The sequence below is a fragment of the Lepidochelys kempii genome, chromosome 3 (genome assembly GCF_965140265.1).
Source record: "Lepidochelys kempii isolate rLepKem1 chromosome 3, rLepKem1.hap2, whole genome shotgun sequence".
In the NCBI taxonomy this organism is placed as follows: Eukaryota; Metazoa; Chordata; order Testudines; family Cheloniidae; genus Lepidochelys; species Lepidochelys kempii.
This window is the reverse complement of record NC_133258.1, coordinates 161,279,082-161,299,997: the sequence shown is the minus strand read 5'-3', so window position 1 is coordinate 161,299,997 and position 20,916 is coordinate 161,279,082. Positions and strand designations below refer to the sequence as shown.

General features: G+C 42.2%; 1 protein-coding gene across 9 annotated transcripts in view; it reads left to right on the top strand.

The window, feature by feature from the left end:
• Positions 1-20,916, top strand: part of MARK1 (microtubule affinity regulating kinase 1) — a 119,366-nt gene that overhangs the window by 25,872 nt on the left and 72,578 nt on the right. For 2 of the 9 annotated variants that reach the window (XM_073338842.1, XM_073338841.1), the window contains exon 1: positions 10,542-10,703. The exons of 2 other annotated variants lie outside the window; for them this stretch is intronic. In XM_073338842.1, coding sequence (XP_073194943.1) covers positions 10,644-10,703 — 60 coding nt within the window. In that variant the 5' untranslated portion in view covers positions 10,542-10,643. Of the gene's footprint in view, positions 1-10,523; positions 10,704-20,916 lie in introns of those variants that run through there. 5 more of the 9 variants (XM_073338847.1, XM_073338844.1, XM_073338839.1 and 2 more) reach the window with 5 other exon arrangements.

The window sequence follows — 20,916 nt, the reverse complement described above, 5'->3', positions numbered from 1 at the left end:
TGACCTTTAGTTTGTCTCCAGTAAAGGGAACACTGTCCTCTGCGGTCTGTTGCTAGACAATATTTCTTCAGTTAACCCCGACTGCTGTTCTGTTGTATAATGTTCAGCAATTGAAATATTTGACCTGCTAAACAAATTAAAATATATGACCTGCTAAGAAATAAACTATTTCTTAGTAATTAAAGTGCATGTTTGAGTTAAAGTACGTATACACTATGTCGGCCTCTTACTCTATAGTCTCATTTAATATGTTTCAGGGTTTTTTGCACAGTGGTTTTTCATATGTCGAATATTTCAGAGTGTAATCAAATCTCGATGCACAGTAATACAGTAACTCCTCACTTAAAGTCGTCCTGGTTAATATTGGTCAAACTGGACAGTCTCTACATAAAAGAATAAATGGACACAAATCAGATGTCAAGAATTATAACATTCATAAACCAGTCGGAGAACACTTTAATCTCTCTGGTCACGCGATTACAGACATGAAAGTTGCGATATTACAACAGAAAAACTTAAAAACCAGACTCCAGCGAGAGACTGCTGAATTGGAATTCATTTGCAAATTGGATACAATTAACTTAGGCTTGAATAGAGACTGGGAGTGGCTAAGTCATTATGCAAGGCAACCTATTTCCCCTTGGTTCTCTCCCTCTCCCCCCCCATTCCTCAGATGTTCTTGTTAAACCCTGGATTTGTGCTGGAAATGGCCCACCTTGATTATCATACACATTTTAAGGAGAGTGATCACTTTAGAAAAGCTATTACCAGCAGGAGAGTGGGGTGTGGGGAGAGAAAACCTTTTGTAGTGATAAACACCCATTTTTTCATGGTTTGTGTGTATAAGAACATCTTCTTCTGTATTTTCCACGGTATGCATCCGATGAAGTGAGCTGTAGCTCACGAAAGCTTATGCTCAAATAAATTGGTTAGTCTCTCAGGTGCCACAAGTACTCCTTTTCTGGTTAACATTGTTTCATTGTTACGTTATTGATCAATTAGAGAACATGCTCGTTTAAAGTTGTGCAATGCTCCCTTATAACGTTGTTTGGCAGCCACTTGCTTTGTCCACTGCTTGCAGAAAGAGCAGCCCATTGGAGCTAGCTGGTGGGGCCTTGGAACCAGGGTGGACTGGCAGCCCCCCTAAGTTCCCTGTGTGGCAGCTGCCCTGCAGGCTATCAGTTGCCAGCAGTTCAGCTGTCCCTCCCCCCACTGCCATGTGCTGCTCCTGCTGTCTGCCTTGGAGCTGTTTGCTGGAGACTCCTGCTTGCTGTGCAGGGGGGGGGCTAATGTAAGGGTGTCCCCCTGCTCCTGCACCCCACTTACCCCGTTTCCATAGAGCAGCGGGGTGGGGGTGGGGCGGGGGCGACGACGACGACACACGACAGGGCTCAGGACAGAGGGATCTTCCTGGCAGCAGCTTGTCTCAACTTGCTGATCTACTTTAAAAGGCAGTGTACTTAGAGTGGGGTCAGCGTACTTAAAGGGGCAATGCGCATCTCTCTCTCTCTCTCTGTCTCCCATGCTTTCTCCCCTCCCTCCATTCGTGCTGCCTTGTAGAGTGTGAGGCTACATTAACAACAATGGGTTAATCCTTGAGGGCTCAGCTGGTTGCTAGCTCATCATTTTGCAGTAAGGCATTCCCTGGGAAATATCCCACCCTCTGACTTTACCACCTCAACCAGGCTTCACAATCATCATCGCTATGTACAGTATTAAATGGTTTGTTTAAAACTTATACTGTGTGTGTGTGTGTGTGTGTATATATATATATATATAATATAGTCTTTTGTCTGGTGAAAAAAATTTCCCTGGAACCTAATCCCCCCCCATTTACATTAATTCTTACCAGGAAATGGGATTTGCTTAACATTGTTTTGCTTAAAGTTGCATTTTTTGGGAGCATAACTACAATGTTAAGCGAGGAGTTACTGTATATGCAAACTTAAATGGGGATTCATCCCTTAGTTTTGAAAAGACTTTCAGCAAACTTTCCAGTTTGCCTGTTGAATAACTGAAGTATCCTTTGTGCAGGGCTAATGCTAATGGCTAAGACAATTATCGAGTCACGTAATACATTCTGAGCTGTAGCTTCTACCGGTACATACATTGCATGTTCCTTCTCCTTTTGTCATTCAGCCACGGTGCCAATCCAGATAAGGTAGAATTTTGGAGCCCAGTCCTCCTGGCTTTGCTCCTCGGTTGTTTCCTGCCTTCTTACAGGAAGGGAGCAAGAGTCTGGTGGTTGAGGTTTTGCTGTTTGCTCCCTTTGCCTCTGAATTCTCCAAAAAATCGTCTAAGCACAGGGTCCGTTGTCATCTGTTTTGTTTTGTTTGGGTCTCTGGCATGCAAAAAGAAAGTTCTACTTCACAGATTCACAAGGAAGAGGGAATGGATTCTTAGTCCCCTCTGATATCAGCCATATGTTCTCCTTCCCTAGTACATATGTGCTATGTAGAAAACCCTAGAAGATTGCCCCTGAGGAGCTGGGCCCATTTGGTCTCATGTATCTGGGACCCTTAAGATTATAATTTAGCAGGAGGCCCAGAAGAGGATATAAAGCCTCTTTTTTTAATGCAAGGGGACTCCTTGGTGTTTATTCCCATCATCTGTCTCTCAGAAGCTGCAGGTGATCTGCTCTTTTCCATACACATCTTCTACATTAGATTCTCTACAGATTTCTATGTAAAAACTCATTGTAGCTTTCCAAGATCTGTAACTGTGACAATCCAAAGTACATTAAATAGGTCACCAGAAACAATCTGGCCTTTCCTGAAATGCTGTCGCTATGCAGGGACCATTGACTGGAAGATGGAGGGTCCTGTAATGTGGATATTTCAACTAATGAATATTCAGCTATAGCCATATTCTTTTAGGGTAGCCACACAATGGGTAACTGAAGCTCAGACAGGACTCTGTACCAGACTCCTAAAACTGGTATGTGTGTATCTTTCCAGATGTCTCCTGGAAGTGCACAGCATAAATGATATAAATTAGGATCCATTTTGTCTAGAAGCCAAAGTTCAGGTCACTTTTTCGTTCTAGTCACCATGCCTTTTGTCTTCATTCTTGTGGGAGAAGACACATAATTAGGACCCTACCAAATTCACCATGAGAAACACATCCTGGACTATGAAATCCGCCAAAGAGGGGCAGGGCTGGGAGCGCCCCAGCCGTGGCTCCTACTATTCGCCCTGTTCCAGCTGCTAGTCCTGGGAGGGCTGGGGAGAGGCTGCTACCAGGACTGGGTCAGTCCCACCACTGGGAACCTCCTCCTGCTGCAGGAAGCTCCACACTCCTGCTGCAGGAAGCTCCACACTCCTGCTGCAGGAAGCTCCACACTCCTGCCTACTTCCTGCCCCCATTCCTTCCCAGAATGGGGGGAGGGGTCAGAGCACAGGAAGTAGCTGCGGAGACTTGCAGTTGGGGGGGGGGGAGGGAGGTCAACACTGCCCCATTCCCAAACTATGTCCATGTTAAAAAGTGGGGGGGCATGGCCCCCAGCACCCCCAGTTCTGGTGCCAGTGGCTCCCCACTTCTACGAAGGTTCCTGTGCCCTTGGCCTTCAGCTCTACCACCTCCCTGGCTCCGGGCCTGACACTTGGGGGCTAAAGGCGCCTTGGGCTGGCTGTGTATGTGTGTGGGGGAACCACAGGGCCCTGGGTGGTTGCCCACCTGTAAGACTGGCCCTTCCCCCCCCCCAAAGTGATGACCCCCCCCCCATACCACCTGACCTTCACGTTTGTGCTGCCCGCTACTCTCTGGCTCCCCAGCTCTGAAGGCAGTGCTGTTGTCAGCAGCAGTGCAGAAATAAGGGTGGCAATACCACAGCCTCCTACAATAGCCTTCTGACACTGTGTCTCTTTCCTCCACCCCCCCCCCAATACACATATAACCCTCATTTGGGTCAGGACCCCCATAGTTATAACACTGAAATTTCAGATGTAAATAGCTGAAATCATGAAATTGACAATTTAAAAAATCCTATGACTGTGAAATTGACCAACATGGACCATGAATTTGGTAGGGCCTCACACATAATCAGAACTCCTCATGCTCCTTATCCTGTCCTTTTGGGAACCTGAGACTGTATGGGGATATTCTTTCTCTCCAAAATCTTAAGATTAGAATGAAGTCCTTTCACCAGCAAGGCACTCCTGTGAGTAAGTCGTCATCTTCATTGCCATCTTTATTCCATAGGGGCAAGCCTAACTTTTCCATATGTTGGTCTCCAGTCAAGTTATAACAGCAGTCCTTTTTAAAATACAAACTTTAAGTCTTACCTTACGGTAAAGGTAAAGTTCTGATTTCCCCCCACTCCCTCGTTGAAGTCTGAGAATTAGAATTTCTGAGTTTTGCACTCCTGATTCAGGATCATGTCAGATGTATAGATCTTTTCAGTAGTTTGCAAAGGCTATTTCTTAATTCCTTTTTGTCTCTCCCACCCTACACCTTTTTATCAGACCAGAGGAGAAGTGAGCTGTCCAGAATCCCTTTTCACCTTCAGTAATGGAGCCATCACACCACTGTCCATCCTGAAATGTTGGTTTCATTCAAAACTATGCTAATTTTTAAACAATAGCTACTTACAAAATGAGAGGCAAGGAGCTCTGCCATCATGAGCTCAGGCAGTTCAGTTGTCGTGAAAGTTATATTGGATGTTGCTTGACTATTTTGAAGGCCTTTTATTTGCAACCCAGCTGAAGGAGCAAGTAGTCGAGTAGTGTAAATTGGGGTGAAGCCACAGAAGGTCAGTGTTTGTGAGGGGAGAGATGAGGTTTGTGGGGAAACCAGAGAGTTGAGGGTGGTGGAGAGCTGTCAAGGGCAGATGCAGGAGGCCAACCCCTTGGAAGAAGTCTGGGAAAAGCCAGAGGTATTGTCAGGATGTATATACTGTGGGAAGGTGAGTTTTTGATCAGAGGTTGGTTGTGTCGTTGTCTATCTCTAAAACCCAAAGGAAGTGTTTTACCAGCTGAGAGGAGGTGACAGTGGCAATTACTGTACAGCTGCGTGTTTCTAGTCCCAAACATGCTTTTTGTCACTGGCTTACAGAACTAGAGGGGGCACAGATTTTGGAGGCAATCTACGCTCTTCTGGTAGTACTAGACATGAAAAGAAATATACTGTATACTGAGGATAAAATATACACAACACACATACATGCACAGAGATAGTGAACTTTTCTAAAAAGTGTAGGAAATGCCAGCTTTTTCATGTCTGCTAGCCCTCTGATCTGCCTGTTATGATGACATCATCAGGCTGTGTTTCCTGTTGGAATTGGCTTTCCAATGTCAGCTCTCAGGGACTCTTCATCTGCCCGAATCTTACCAATGAATTTTTGGAAACACTTTAATTTTTTTTTTAAATGCAGTTTGATTAAATTTATTTTTCTGTAGCTATCTATGGTAGTAATAATTACTGCTGATTTCCTTTGTGTGGTATGTTTTCCCTGAGTTTCAGCCTTCCCTACTTTTGTCTGGTTCAGCTTGCTCTTAACACACATTTTTGGTTTAAGATGAATGTTTTTTTAATTCTTTTTAATCTTTCTCTTTGCAAATTTTGATTGCATAGCAGTTGCAAATCATGTTTGCAAGAACTCAGCATCTCCGGTATTCTTACTGTGTTTATCTCTTAGTGTTCAACTTGGTACTCTGTATCTACATGTTTAAAGTTCTCTTGAATTAAACTAATTCAGACAAAACTCACTGGGTTAAATTGCTAACTGACAGAGAAGAGATGACCAATTGTTGGTATGGAGTATTTAAAAAACAAACAAAAAAACACCAACCAACCAACCCACCCACAACTCTGCAGAGGAAGGATTTTTGAAATGTTTCAGTGATGCTGTAGTAAGAGTAGTTTATTCTTTTTTTTTCCAGCTCTAAGAAAGAGAGACACTGTTTTTTAACAGGACTAATCCATACTGGGTTTCTGTCATGTGGTTATGATGTTGAAAAGCCAAAATCTTGTAGGCACTGATCCTATAGTCTGTCTCACAATTCCTTTTGAATCCATGGGAAGTCAGGGTGTGGAACAGCACAGTCGTGTGTTATCCGATTCAGTCAAAATAAAAGAAATTGAGCATAACTTACAATGTAAATTAAAAGGCTCTCATTCTTTATTAAGTTAATATCTTTAAATGAAAATCACAGTCCTAAATAACTTTCATTTTTATGTTTCAGATGTATAAATGCCTTAATGCAGTTCAGGTGACCTGATATTATAATATAATTGATGTGTACAAGATACATTCAGCCTTCTGTCTCAGAGTGCCTGGGGCTGAGTTGTAAACATGACTTGTCTTGAATAGCTTGTGATTAGAAAAGCAATTCTGTTAATTGCAGGGATCTGGAAATGCTGGGCATTGCCCTGTGAAAAGTATGGAAAATGTTAGAAATTTGAGGAGCTTAGATATCATATTAACAAGTACAGGATAAAAACTTATCATTGAGTGTTGAGCAATGACTTATCTCCAATATATATGTATTCTTCTGGGGAAGAATTATTGTATAATTGTATTGTATAATATATAAAATATGGATTGTACTGTGTCTAGAAGCAGAAATGTGTGGTTTTTTTTCTTCAGAAACATCATGTATAATAAAATCTCATACCCGTCATGAAAGGGAAAGAATACAATGGCCAATACATATGGACTCAATATTTAAATTTTCCTTCACCCTTCTGTAGTTAATAAATTATGCTTTTTAAATGCTTAAGCATCAGTTAATGATATTGTCCCTTCTTGTATTTTCAGTCATGCATCAGATTTGCTGTTCTCAGAATAATTTTTGTTGCTGATAATTCAAGTCATGATCTTTAGATGGAGCTTGAAGCGCTTACATATTCTGTCAACATAAAGCTTGTGCCTATATGACTGACTGACTTATAGAAAACAGTTACTTGAGCAATCTTAAGGCTGTGTAGTCAAACTAGAAATGAAAATCTTCAGTATTTGAGAATACCCTAGACCCAGTCAGTGTGGTGTCATATTTAAGATGTGCTAGTCCTTTTGCTGCTTTTGAGGACTGAGTTCAGCATTTCGATCAAACTTAGTTGAGTGAGCTGGTTGTTATGAATAAGGAAACATTAAATTAATATTTATTGAGTCTCTAATAGTCTTGAGGTTCTATTCCCCATATTCAGTAGTTGTAGCCAAAGACTTATGAAAAGAATCATGCACCAGACATTTTTAAAATATCAGCCTCAAAAGTACTGTATTAAAAAGTCCTACAAATAAAAGCTAAGTGTGAATGTGAAAAATGGTGGGAAGGAGCAGGGAAACGACTATTGCTTTGCTTTCACTGAAGTCTGATGTGGCCCCATGTAAATGGTACAGTATTCTACAGTATCCATGTAGTAAGAAAGGACTGGGGTTTGCGTTTGGTGACATGGAGGAGTACTGACATTTGTAGCACATGAGGCTTTGAGCTCCAAGCATCTCCAGGTGGATGATTCATGGAGTTGCATTGGCACAGCTGTTGATTTCTAGACTGAGCATCATGAAGACTCTTCTAAGCTTTTGCTCTGCTAGCTTCAGTTTTATTTTTATCTTGGTGAAAGAAAAATCTTTGCTTGTAACAGTAACTTCACTAGCACCAAAGAAACAGTTATACAAAATATACTAAAATAGGAGAACATAGAACAAGACACTCAGGAGGCTACCAGTGATGATAAAAACAAACCACAATCCTTTATGACAGATATAACCTATTTTCTTTCTTATAAACACCTAATACTAAATCTGCTTTGCTGCTTATTTTGTGTCAAAGTATATATAAATATGAATACTGACATTTGTCGGATAAGAGACAGTAATACTCAATTAAATCTCTTTCATTGTAGCAGTTGACAAAGGGTATTAGAGTTCGTGAGTCACACCTGAGTACAATTTATGGAATGAAATCCCAGGATAACAGAATTTTTTCTTTACTTGCTGAAGGAACTGGAAAATAAAGACAACTCTATTTGAAAATACAATATATGAAAGAAATAAGCAGTAGGCAAAATAATTTCTGTTTTTCCAGGAATGTGTTCAGGGAGAAGTACGTGATTTATCAGAAATGTTTCAGCTTTAAATATCCATAAATTATACGTATCCTTGTAGAATGTTTCGCTCAAAACCCGCTTTTTTGGCTCAAGGCATAGTTTACATAAGATATTATAATAGCTGTAAGTGGACCACATTAACTATTGTCCATATAGCTCATCAGACAAACCAAACCTATTAACATTTCAAGGTAGTGCTTTGTGCAAGCTATGCAAATATATGTACTGCGCAGTCAAATTTCTTAATTAACTGTCACAATATAAGGGTTAAAGATGAAAGGAAGACCAAAGCAATATTAACAAATTTGCAATGTTTTAGTCACATCAAAGCAGAGAAACTAGGAATGGTTATATACACATTCACCTATTCTTTTGTTGTTGTATCTTCTTAGCCTTTCTGTAATATTATGATTGATTTCAATACTTAAAATTCTGTTCAGCTTGTACTAACCCCTTTACTGTTATCAGAGCGCTTCTCAGAAGCGCATTAAACTACATGATTTAATTTCTGTTGCATGTGGGTTCATTCTTTCTCCACATACAGCTACGTTGCATGCCTCTCTTGGTGTTGTGTAGAATATATACATCACAGGCCTCCCTAGAATGGGTATAAATAACAGTGTGGTAGATGGTGAGTTAGGACATTCCTGGACCCTGTGGGAATGTACCCTGTACATAGGGTCCTACCAAATTCACAGTCCATTTTGATCAGTTTCATGGCCAGAGGGTTTTAAAATTGGTCAGTTTCATGTTTTCAGTTGTTTACATTTGAAATTTTATGGTTTTGTAACTGTGGGGGTCCCAACCCAAAAGGTGTCCGAAGTGCATCTCATCTCCCCCCAGAGTTGCCATTCAAGGGAAGAATAAGTCTTGTCCCTCCCCAGCCCAGCAGAGACTCGCAGCTAGGAGCCCCCTGGCTGGAGCAATTCCAGGAGCTGGGAGAGATTGGACCCACCTCCACAAGTCTCCTTCAGTTGCAGGAACCTCCCAGTGTTTCCTGCAGTAGAGGGAGGCACTCAGAGGTGGGTCTGATCTCTGCCTGAGAGCGAAGGTGGCCATGCAAGGGAAGGACAAGTCCTTTCCCTTACCAGCCCAGCGGGGACTTGCAGCTAGGAGCCCAGTGGCGGATTAAAGATTTTGCCTCCCTAGGCCCTGAAATAATTGCCGCCCTTCTCCCCCGCCCCAGCTCACCTCTGCTCCACCTCTGCCTCCTCCCCTGGGCGCGCCACCGGTTCCTGCTTCTCCCCACTCCCTGCCAGTGTTTGTGCTCGAAACAGCTTCGCAAAGGGGGGGAACGCGGCATGCTCAAAAGAGGAGGCGGGGCTGGGGCAGGGATTTGGGGAAGGGGACCAATGGGGGTGGGGAACGGGAGTGGGGAAGGGGTGGAATTGGGGCAGAGGGCGCGAACTGGCGCCAGGGGAAGCAGCCTCTGGCTGCTATTATAAATTTGCTGCCCCTGCAAATTTGGCGGCCTAGGCGTTAATACGCCGCTGTAGGAGCCCCCTGGCTGGGGTGCTCCCAGCAGCAAGGGGGAGATCAGATTTCATGGGGTGGGGCTTATTTCAAGGCCTGTGAAATTGATAGGGCCCTACCTATTCATCTCTCTACACACCCAAGCAGCACCTCCCCTGTCTACACTGCTACTTTTAGCAGTGTAGTTTCCTACTGTCCAGCTCTGTTGGAGTCTTTCCCTGCTGCCCTCCCCTCCCCTCTGCCAGAGTCTTTCACTGACATGTGTAACTATATACTGCTGTGTGTAGCTACACAGACTCTTCACACTGCCACAAGAAGTGTGGTGTAGATGTCACCTCTGAGAGGCATCTTTGAGACTATTGAGCGTCTTGAAGATAAGGACTATGACCAAGAATATTTAAATGGTAATATATGGAAAGCCAGCATAATGAATGGAGGATAGGATCAATGCGCTCACGGTAGCCCATGTTGCTGAGGGGATGTGCAGCCATGTTCTGTGCTAGTTGGAGTTGGTGGAAGCCGATGGCTTCATACACAGGTAGATAATATTGCTGTAGTCCAGCCAAGAAGTGCAAAAAGGCATGTATAACTCGGGCTGGAGTTGTCAGGATTGGGTATTGTCTCCTAAGCAGATAGAATACATTGTGATAGAATACGTTGTTTGCAGACATTGCTATGTGACAGTTTATCGCTAGTTAATATTCCAGGAGCAATTGTAAACTACAAATCAATATGATCACTTATGGGTGGAAGGAGACTTCAGAGTGACTGCATAATCTCCAAGTGTGTTTTCTCCATTGGCTGGCATAACCTCCCTCTTGCCTGGGTTCAGTTTCAACCAGTTACTCTACATCTGTGAGCTGATTTCGTCCAAGCCTTTGGGGAAGCTGGGTGATAGTGGTATTTGTAATGCTCTCAACGGTGGCTCAAGACTGTGTGTATGAACCTCAGGGCAGACTGTTTAAAAAACAACCCCCCCCCCCAAAAAAAAAAACCCACAAACTCCAACTGCACAAAGTGCAAACTCCTCAGGCACTTTAACAGCCTTAACACCGTCATAGATAGTTCCCTTGGGTACTCCATTTTGTCTTGTTATCCAGGTGAGTGTATCTCTGTGATAGATGAGCCCTTACACCAAGAATCCCGGCAGTATTCCGCAAAGGACCAGTCACTTACCCCAGGTCAGTTGCACTTCAGGTTTCACACCAATACTACAGTAAACAATACTACAGCAAACTATATGAAGATTCCTTGAAAAGGAAATTAGAAAGTTATTTACCAGATTAAAGCAAGCAAACATAGATGCATGAATGAGTTAGTTTTTGGTTTCAAAAGGTGATATAATCAGCAAGCTCTATTTGTCGTTTAGGGCTACCCAGGCTAAGCAGCTGAGGATCTCTTGTTTGTGCCAAGAAACATCTTGCTCTCCCAGAGTCCAGGCAGCATAGAGATAGCTAGTTCCTTTTTGTTTGGGGTTTTTATTCCCCTCCTGCCATGTGCTCTGATCTGCAAACTCAGCTGATGGGAGGAGTCCACTTGCATGACTCAACTTCATGGGGAGGAGAGCAGAACAACAAGTCTTTAACCCTTTTGTTGACAATTCCTCAGTCCGGATGTAGGGAGCTTCCAGCTGTATGATCGACCCGCAGCCTGTCTGATATCAGTGGGTCTCCTCTTTGGGAGCTGTTCGCACTAATTAACATCCTTCTCCAGAATGGCAATTCATTCGGTCACAGAGGCTCACAATAATAATCACTCCAATATTCCACTGTAAGATGGAACATAGATATTACAATTAAGATTAACGCATGCAGCAACTCTCAAGAATTTGGAAGTCTAAACACTTATAACTGTCATACCTATTTTATCAATATTAACCCATAAGTGAGCCAGACAGATTCCAGCTATGTGTCTGTCAGTGTCCAGCTGAGACATGGGGGACCTTGGCATGAGCTGGCAAATGGTCTGCCAGCATCACAGTATTCTCATATGTGGTGCTGTATGTCATTACATACTGTTGGCACTAAGTCCATATCTCACCAGTTCTCCTAGTGGCTTCATGAGGGGTTTGGTGTCAGAGGTGCAGTTTCCCATCACCACTCTGTGTACCTTCAGCAAGGACTCGGACAATTTTAAATCATTATCTCCCTCAAGCAAGACACCATATCTCATGATAGACCGTCAAATGCTGTAGAGAGGACCAGCAGAGTGAGAATGGATGTCTCCTCCATCAAAGAACAGCGGGGTGATGATCCAGTAAGACTACTAATGCTGTTTCCATTACATGTTTTGGCTTAAAACCAAACGGTGCTGAATCTAGGATTATTGGCTTTGACTAAATGAGCTTGTAGGTATCCTTTGGCTAGCTTCTGTAGGCTAGGTCAGAAATGAGCGGTTTGAAACTGAGCAGTAACTGGCTACAGTCCATGCATCTAGTGTAGGTTTCTTCAAGGTTGGTCACATTGTTCTGTGTTCTGAAGAAGAAAAGGGAGATTCCGCCACTGAATAAGTTGGTGAATGTTTTAGTCAGAAGTACCAGTTGCTTGTGACTCACCTGTTGCCTTCAAAAAGGGTTGGGATCAGGACACACCTTCAAGGTGACCAATGCTTAGGGTAGCATGAAGGTGGCTGTTTGTGGCTGGTGTAGGGGGAATTGTAACCATTCAGCTTGAGAAACCTTCCCAAATGTGTGATTGTTTCAGCAAATCAGGAGGACAGTTCCATGTGTATAGTCACCCTCTTTATCCCACCTGCCATATCAACCCAGTTTAATATTTGAAAAACTCTGGCACATATCCAGTAGACTACACACTGCCTAAAATTTTAAATACCCAATTACAAACTCAAACTCTTCAATACAAAATGTTAGTTCATCAATATTTCCAGTAGGTTGGTTAATAATTTGTACATTCAAATAATAATAATAATAATAATTAATAATTAAAAAAACCTAAACAGAATTCTTCTCCTCTTCCCACCTGCCAATGTTTTTGTCCTCCTTCGGTCTCTCTTCCTATGAATCTCAGTCTCTCTGAATGCATGAGAAAAGGCAGTCTTTGCAGTGTTCATGGGAGGTTAACAAATATGGGCTCTGGTGTATCAGGGATAAAAGCATATTCCAGAATTTAGGTCCCCTGCATAGAACAGTGTCAGCTGCTGTTTTCTTTGTTATGGAGGCACTGGTTGAGACTCTAAAACAGAATTCAACCTTTTGAATTTAAAACAAGATTTCAACCTCTTTATTTTATGGAACTGTACAGTTTATCCTCCCCAAACTTACAGCATTTATTCTTTTTTGAATACAGAATACATTTTCTAAGAATTCACAGTTAAACCAGTTAATTTGAGTTAAAATTAATTAAAAATTATTTCCTTTAAGAAATTTAGAACTTTTCCTTGTCCTGAATTGTCTTAATGGAATAACAGACACTTTAAACTTTGCATATAGTTAAAATTGAAATCTTATGCCTAGGCTATAATTAAAGTAAGTAGATTGCAATTAATCAGTTATTAATAATTCTTATATTTAATTGTTATGATTAGATTTTTCAAGGCTCAGATCATCAGCTCAGTAAATCACAAGTGGGGTTACTGTGACATCAGAAATAAATCAACCAATCACCAACTTCTCTCTACAGCTAATTTGCATACATCATTTCTGTTGGTTGTAATGATTCAATAGCGTACTGGAGACTAGACACGTCAAATTCTCATTGGTAAATTACTTGGCTCAATTGTCACTGCTAATTACAGATTAAGTGGCTGCATGCTGGCTTTGGCATCAGTGCTTGAAAGGTTTCAGAGTAACAGCCGTGTTAGTCTGTATTCGCAAAAAGAAAAGGAGTACTTGTGGCACCTTAGAGACTAACCAATTTATTTGAGCATAAGCTTTTGTGAGCTACAGCTCACTTCATCGGATGCATCATGAAGTGAGCTGTAGCTCATGAAAACTTATGCTCAGATAGGCTCCCCATGGCATTACAGCTTCTGTTACATATGTACTGAGGCAGCATTGTCAATAGAACTGAAGTAGGAGTGCAGGGAAGCCCTTAAAGCACAAATAAGTTGAGACTCTGAGACTCTGCTTTCTCCTCTCCCTTTCTCATAGTCATAGTAACTAACTTGGGCCTCTAAACTTAATAGGTCAATTGCAAATTAAAGTCCAGATTCACCAGCACACTTGAGTTGTTTTGTGCCACTCTGGTGATACCAGGCAGTTGCAATCCTAATTGATCTAGATAGGTGTGCTTGGGCTATTCTGATACTTTGGGGCATCAGTGGTTCATGTTTCTTCCAGGATGGGTGAACGTGTGCCCCAAGCACCTGACCATGGAGAATTTCTACTAGTGGTATCTGTTGGTCTGTGCCTGTGCAGCCTCATGCTCTAAACCAATGGTATGCCACCTCAACACAGGAGAAGGGTTTTTACTCCGGGTATTTCCTCATTCCCAAAAAGAAGGGGGTCTTGAAAGACCCATCTTGGATCTCAGACAACTAAATGTCTTCACACAGCATTTGAGATTCAGGACGACTATCCTGGTCTTTATGATTTCCTCCGTAAATGAAGGTGACTGGTTGTAGCTCTTGATTGGATGCCTGTTTTCCATATAGACATTCATCCAGCCCACAGGAGACTCCTGTGCTTTATGGTGGACCTAGATCATTATCAATACAGAGTAATTCCCTTTGGTCTATTAGTGGCCTCCAGAGCTTTCACAAAGGTGCTGTCCCTGGTAGTGGCATACCTGTGTTGCCAGGGCAGCCCAGTATTTCCTTACCTTTATGATGGGCTGCTCACGGTATAATTCACAGCCTCCTTCAAGCCATAGGACTTAAGTGAACCTAGAAAAATGCACTTTAGTACCAATGCAAATTACAGACTTTTTTGGAGTGACTCCAAACTTGATTTCAACTAGTACATATCTACCCGAAGACAGATTTCATGCTCTGAGGGACCTCCATTTTAAAATGAGCCCTCAAATGACAGGTCGATCCTACCTGGTCTTTCTAGGCCACATGGCCTCCTGTACCCATGCAGTAATTTTTCAAAACTTCATCTCGGGTGCTTCCAGGTATGGTTATGGACAGTCTATACTCTGAGCAGAAACCAACTGGACAAATGCGTCTTGATCCTGCCCAGTTTCCTGGCTTCATACATCTGGTGGAAGAACAAAGACGCCATGTGTATAGGGGTTCCCTTCATTCTTCCACCTATCTACCCATGAAGAGGTGGGGTGAGGAAATATTGGGCTGCCCTGGCCTCACAGGTATGCCTCCCTACTGGGTTGAGGAGCACACCTAGACGATCATGTGGATCAAGCCTCACGGTGCTAACATGAGTCCAAGCTGCGCACCAACCTCCTCAAACTGCAGTTCATAAAGCTTGCAAAATAATTCTGACCTTCATTCATGCTCAGAATGTTCTGGTCATGTTCGACAGTATGACCACACTTCATTACATAAGCAGGGAAGAGTGAGTGTGATGGTTCTTGGGTCCCCCGAACTCTGAGTCACCCTATTAGCTCTCTGCATCAGCGAGAGGGAGTCTTTCTTGTGGTAGTTGGGTGTCAGCTCCCTAGCACCACCAGCCTTTCAACCACTCGGGTACTCTTCTCTTACTATGCCACTTGGTGCACCCCAATCATACTTGAATTATAAGATATCTAGCCCCTGACACTGGCTACTCACAGAATTTCCAAATCCTCTGCACCCAAAGGTGCAGTGTACCCCAGTTTATCAGTTTTACCTTAAACTGCTGCTCCTGGAAACCACATAGCACTTTTGAGCACTTACGATAAAGTAGAAGTAGTAATTAAGAAAGAATAAAGATATAACTGGAGATCAGAGAGTGGTGGAAACAAGTGGTTACAATAAAAATACATAAAACATGGGTCTACATTTATTAATAGTTACCTTTACTATATTATAAAGTAGATTTCCCCCACAAGTTCAGTTTTTTGCAGAACTGGCTGGTTGCAGACAAACCAGGATCCAAGGGTTCATGAATGCCCAGCCTGCTTCTTAAGGAGTTTCCTCAGTGGACAGTTGCAGTGTGTCTTTCCACACACATGATCATACTAAAAACAGTCTTTTGTTTCTATTCACCGACAGGGTGAACCCCTGTCTTGTTGTAGAGTTTCCTTTTTATGTTTAAGTGGTTTCGACTCTGTCGTGGCCTCTGCTTGTTCTTTGTTCTAAGTCTTACTAGTGTGCAAGGCTAAGCAATTTAACCTTGCATTGCGTCACTGGCTAGAAGGGGTGTGGTGGCAACTTCCTCATACCTTAGTGGGCCATTACTGAAATATCCTCGTGACTAATCTTTTACTTTTTATTCTAAGTCCATAAAGCATACTTTAAATATAAATATATTGTTCCTTGAATGGTACCTATGCATACGTGTTGCAGTGATTGAGTCTTGACAAGTTACATGCTCTCTGTAGACACTTTACATGACACCCTTTATAGAATCATAGAAATGTACGATTGGAAGGGACCTCACGAAGTCAAGCCCACTCCCCCCATACTGAGGGGGACCAGGTAAACCTAGACCATCGCAGACCAACCTGTTATTAAAAACTGCTAGTGATGTGAATTCTACAACCTCCCTTGGAGGTCTATTCCAGAGCTTAACTATCCTTATAGTTAGAAAGCTTTTCCAAATAACTAACCTAAACATCCCTTGCTGCAGATTAATTCATTACTACTTGTCCTGCCACCAGTGAACATGGAGAACAGTTGGTCACAGTCCTTGTTAGAACAGCCTTTGACATATTTGAAGACTGTTATCAGGTCCCCCTTCAGTCGTCTTTCTGAAGACTAAACATGCCCAGTTTTTTTTCCCCCAACATTTCATCATAGGTCAGGTTTTCTAAACCATATTTCATTTTTGTTGATTTCCTCTGGACTCTCTCCAATTTGTCCACATCATTCCTAAAGTGTGATGCCCAGAATTGGACACAGTACTACAGCTGTGGCCTCACCAGTGCCAAGTAGAGCGGGACAATTGCCCTGTTTGTCTTACACATAACATTCCTATTAGTACACCCCAGAATGATGATAGCCATTTTCACAGCTGCATCACATTGTTGACTCATATTCAATTTGTGATCCACGAATACCACCGCATTCTTTTCAGCAGTACTGCTACCAATTATCCCCCATTTTGTAGTTGTGCATTTGATTTTTTCCTTCATAAGTGAAGTACTTTGCATTTGTCTTTATTGAAATACATCTTGTTGAATTCAGACCAATTCTCTCATTTGTCAAGGTCCTTTTGAATTCTAATCTTGTCCTCCAAAGTTTTTGCAGCCCATCCCAGCTTGGTGTCATCTACAAATTTTATAAGTATACTCTTGACTCCGTTATCCAAATCATTTAATGAAGATACTGAATAGCATTGAACCCAGGACTGATCCCTGAAAGACCTCGGTAGATACACCCTCCCAGTTTGACAATGAACTATTGATAACTACTCTCTCAACTAGTTTTGCACTGGCCTTCTAGTAAATTCATCTAGATTGCATTTCATTAGTTTTCTTATGAGAATGTCATGTGGGCCATGGTACGTTGAGTAAGACTTTTGACAATGTCTGCACTTCTTCCCTATCCACTGATCCGGTAACCTTGTCAAAGAAAGAAATTGGGTTTGGTTTGACATGATTTGTTCATGACAAATCTGTGCTGGCTAGTCCTTATAATCCTATTATCCTCTAGGTGCTTTATGAATTGCTTCTTAAATAATTGGTTCCAGTATCTTTCCAGGAATTGAAGTTAGGCTGACTGATCTATAATTTTCTGGGTACCCTTTGTTCCCCTTTTTGAAGATAGGTACTATGTCTGCCCTTCTTCAGTCCTCTGGGACCTCACCCATGGATAAATACCCTGTAAGATATGTATTTGGTGTGATGAGTTTGTCTGATCCAAGGTGAGAGCTCCTTGCCAAGGGGTCTCTATATCACATTTAGCTTCTGCACAAAGAGGAGGGAGACCTATTAAGCTCTGGAATTGGTGCATCTGTCACCAGATTTCCCCTCTTGTCATTGCACTGCCTGGGAATAATGAGCACCTTGTCAGATAGCCTCAGAAGGGACTTTGACAGAGACCACAAGTGGAACTGTGTAACTCAGTGGTATAGAAGATTTTCTAGCAGTTTCCCATTGTGGGACTTCTTTGTGTCCTAAGATGACAAATTATGGCAGTCTACTGTTCCTGAGCACCTTGGAGTCTTGATTCCAATGGGGATGCGGTCCTAGTTCAGTGGCGGGAGCTGGTAATGTATCACTTCCCACCCATCCATCTTTTACCCAAAATCCTGAGAAAAATCAAGCAAGACGGTGTGTCTGTTGTTCTAGTGGTGCCCTGCTGGCCAAGGCAGTTTTGGTTCCCAGCTTCTTACAGATGTCAGCACAACCATGCATACAAATCCTGCCATTTCTGAACCTCTTGACGTAGGACTAAGGCAAGACCAAACATCCCAGCTCAGCACTCTGCCATCTGACATTCTGGTATTTGGATGGATGATGAGCTTAGAGAAATCATGTTCAGAGAAGGGAAAATCCATCCTCAATAATATTAGAAAATCTCTTCCATTTAGGAAAATCTCTGAGATTTTCCTAGGTAGTGTCAACATCGTCTCGTACCTCCAGAGGATTCAGAGAGCCCTACCTTCTTTGACTAACTTCTTCTCTCCCTAAAGAAGTCAAGCCACTTCTCAGTTCACTATATGTGCATTTGGCAGTGACCAGCACCTTCCTTCCCCCAGCAGAGAACTGTTCAGTCTTCACTCACCCTGAGACTGTAAGGTTTCTGAAGGGCCCTACCAGAACCTTTTCCTTGGAACGGAAACTGACACCAACTTGGGACTCAAATCTAGTTTTGTCAGAGCTCATGAATCCTCCTTTGAACTCTTGGCCCCCCTGCTTCCTTCTCATTCGTCCTGAAGGTGATTTTCCTTGTTGTAGTCACCTTTGCCAGAAGACTAATTGAATTCGGGGCCCTTTTGCTGGACCCTTCCTACGTGGCCTTCCATAAAGAGAATGTTTCTTTGAGGTTATACTGTACTCCAAATGAATTCCAATGGTTCCCTTTGAATTCCTCCTAAATCAGGTCATACACCTATCCAAAGCCTCATGCCACCAGAGAAGACAGGAGCCTCCATTCTATGAATGTCTGTCAGGCCATAGCTTTCTATCTGAAAAGGATGAGACCCTTCAGGAGCTCTCTGAGACTTAGTTTCTATTGCTGAATGGAGGAAAGGGGAAGCAAGCAGTCTCCCCACAGACTTTCTGAATGGATTTCAGGTTGCATTATGCTTTGCTGTGAGATCTTGGTGACACTTTCACCTCAAAGTATGAGGGCCCACTTGACCAGAACCCAGCCTGACTCAATGGCTTCTTTTCAGGGTATTCCACCTCCTGGAGCTCTGAAGAGCGGCAACATTGGGGCTCTATGCATATCTTTACTAGGCATTATACCCTGGTACAAGCTTATTTAGCAGAAGCATCCATTGGCACAGTGATCCTGCAATTGGTGGTGCAGCTTGGTTCACTGCACCCACTTCCTCAATGAATACTGATTAGGACTACAGTGGAAATATGCATAGGGACCATCACTTGGAAAAGAAAGAAAGGTTTCTTAATCATTGGAGTTCTTTGAGATATGCAGTCCGGATATGTATTTCACTACCTGCTCTGCTTCAGATACTTTCCTAAAGTGATTTGTGGTAGAGAGTGAACTGCAGAGGTGGTCGATCTGCGCTTCCACTTATGCCCTTGGTTGAGTGCATGAGGAGGCACAAGGAGCACTCATGGACTGACAGACACTGTTAATAAAAAATTTCCAGTTCCGGGCACATGGTAGAACGCACATAGGGCCCACACATCTCAAAGAACTCCAGTTACTGTAATGTAAGTAACCTTTCTGTCTGCCCTTAAAAGTTAACCTTAATTCATTTTAAAAACTCGTTACATTCTTCTTATGTGGCATTTCCATTACTGGAGGTTTGCAACCATGGTAGCCCATTTTGTACAATCCCCTACTAATCACTTTGTGAATAAATAATCCTTCTGATCCCCCCAAGGCATTGTATTGTTCATCCAAGATCTCCTTTTTCTGCTCTTGTTCTTCTGCCATCAGCTTTCCCTTATAGTGCCCGTAATGTGCATTGCATGCTGAATCCCTTAACCGAGTTTTGCATATCAGATCTTTCTTTTCATAAGATCTGACTAGGATTAATGTTAATACAATGCCTATCTTCAAATCATTAGGAATATTGCATAGTAGCATTCTCTTTGGGTGTCTTTAGTATTTGTGTATGACATTTTACACACTTTTTAAAAAGTAAGGAAATTCCCAGAAACAAAGCAACATTAAAATGCAGTAAAGAGTGGGAGTATATATCAGTGACATTAAAGGTTAAAAATCATTCCAAAGGCTGTTTGTAATTAGCTCCAAACCAGCATTCTAAAATCCAGGAAATTTAAGAGTTAAAGTTACACTTCAAAAGAAATCCAAACGTATTAAGGTAAGAAATGCAAATAAGGCACCTGACAAGCTTAACTCTGGCCTGTCCTGATACCTTGGCAGGGGTACAGGGAAGGGAATCACGTGGCTTCTAAAAATCAAGAAATTGTGCTGTTAAACTGCTAAAGGTTTTGAAATGTCCTCGGAAAGTAACTTCTTGGCCCTTTTTTCTCTTTCCTTCCTGGTTGGTTGACCAAGCTTTTAGAATTTAGAGCTTGCACATGTATTTAGTGCCCCTGAAATGGCACTTTTTAATTATCGCACAACTAGTTGATGTACAATGAACCATAAATAACAAGCACAGAGACAACAAACTCCTGCAGAATGCCAAATTCAGATTTAGATGCAGCAATTCCAAGTAATGCATATGTAATGCTTACACTGTCTAAGCGTTTACTTGGGTCTAACTTGACTAACTTTTTTAGGCATATCGTGATTTTCTTCTTATCTGTACTTGTTTAATACTGTTCATTTAGAGGAGGTTGGTGAACACTTCACGTTTCGTGTTCAAACTTTGCTGCAAAGTCTCCAACAAAGGAAAGCAAAAGAGAGAATAAAACAGCTGTAATCCAGGAAGGTAGTCTGAGTTATTTAAATATGGAAACCCTAATAATCAGATTAAACAAAAAGAACAAACACTATCTTTCACACCTTGAAAGTTCCTAGAATCACCCTTATTGGGAGATGTGTTGTCTGTTTTAGACTGTGGTCCTACATCATTTGTATGATGCTGATGTAAGATTAATAACTGTTTTCCCCGCAAAATGTGGATGAAATGACATGTCCCGTGAAGATCTCTCCACTCTGCATATTGTCTATCTACTACTCCAGCAGGTGTCTTTAAATCCCTACTTAAGGTGCATTTATCCCATG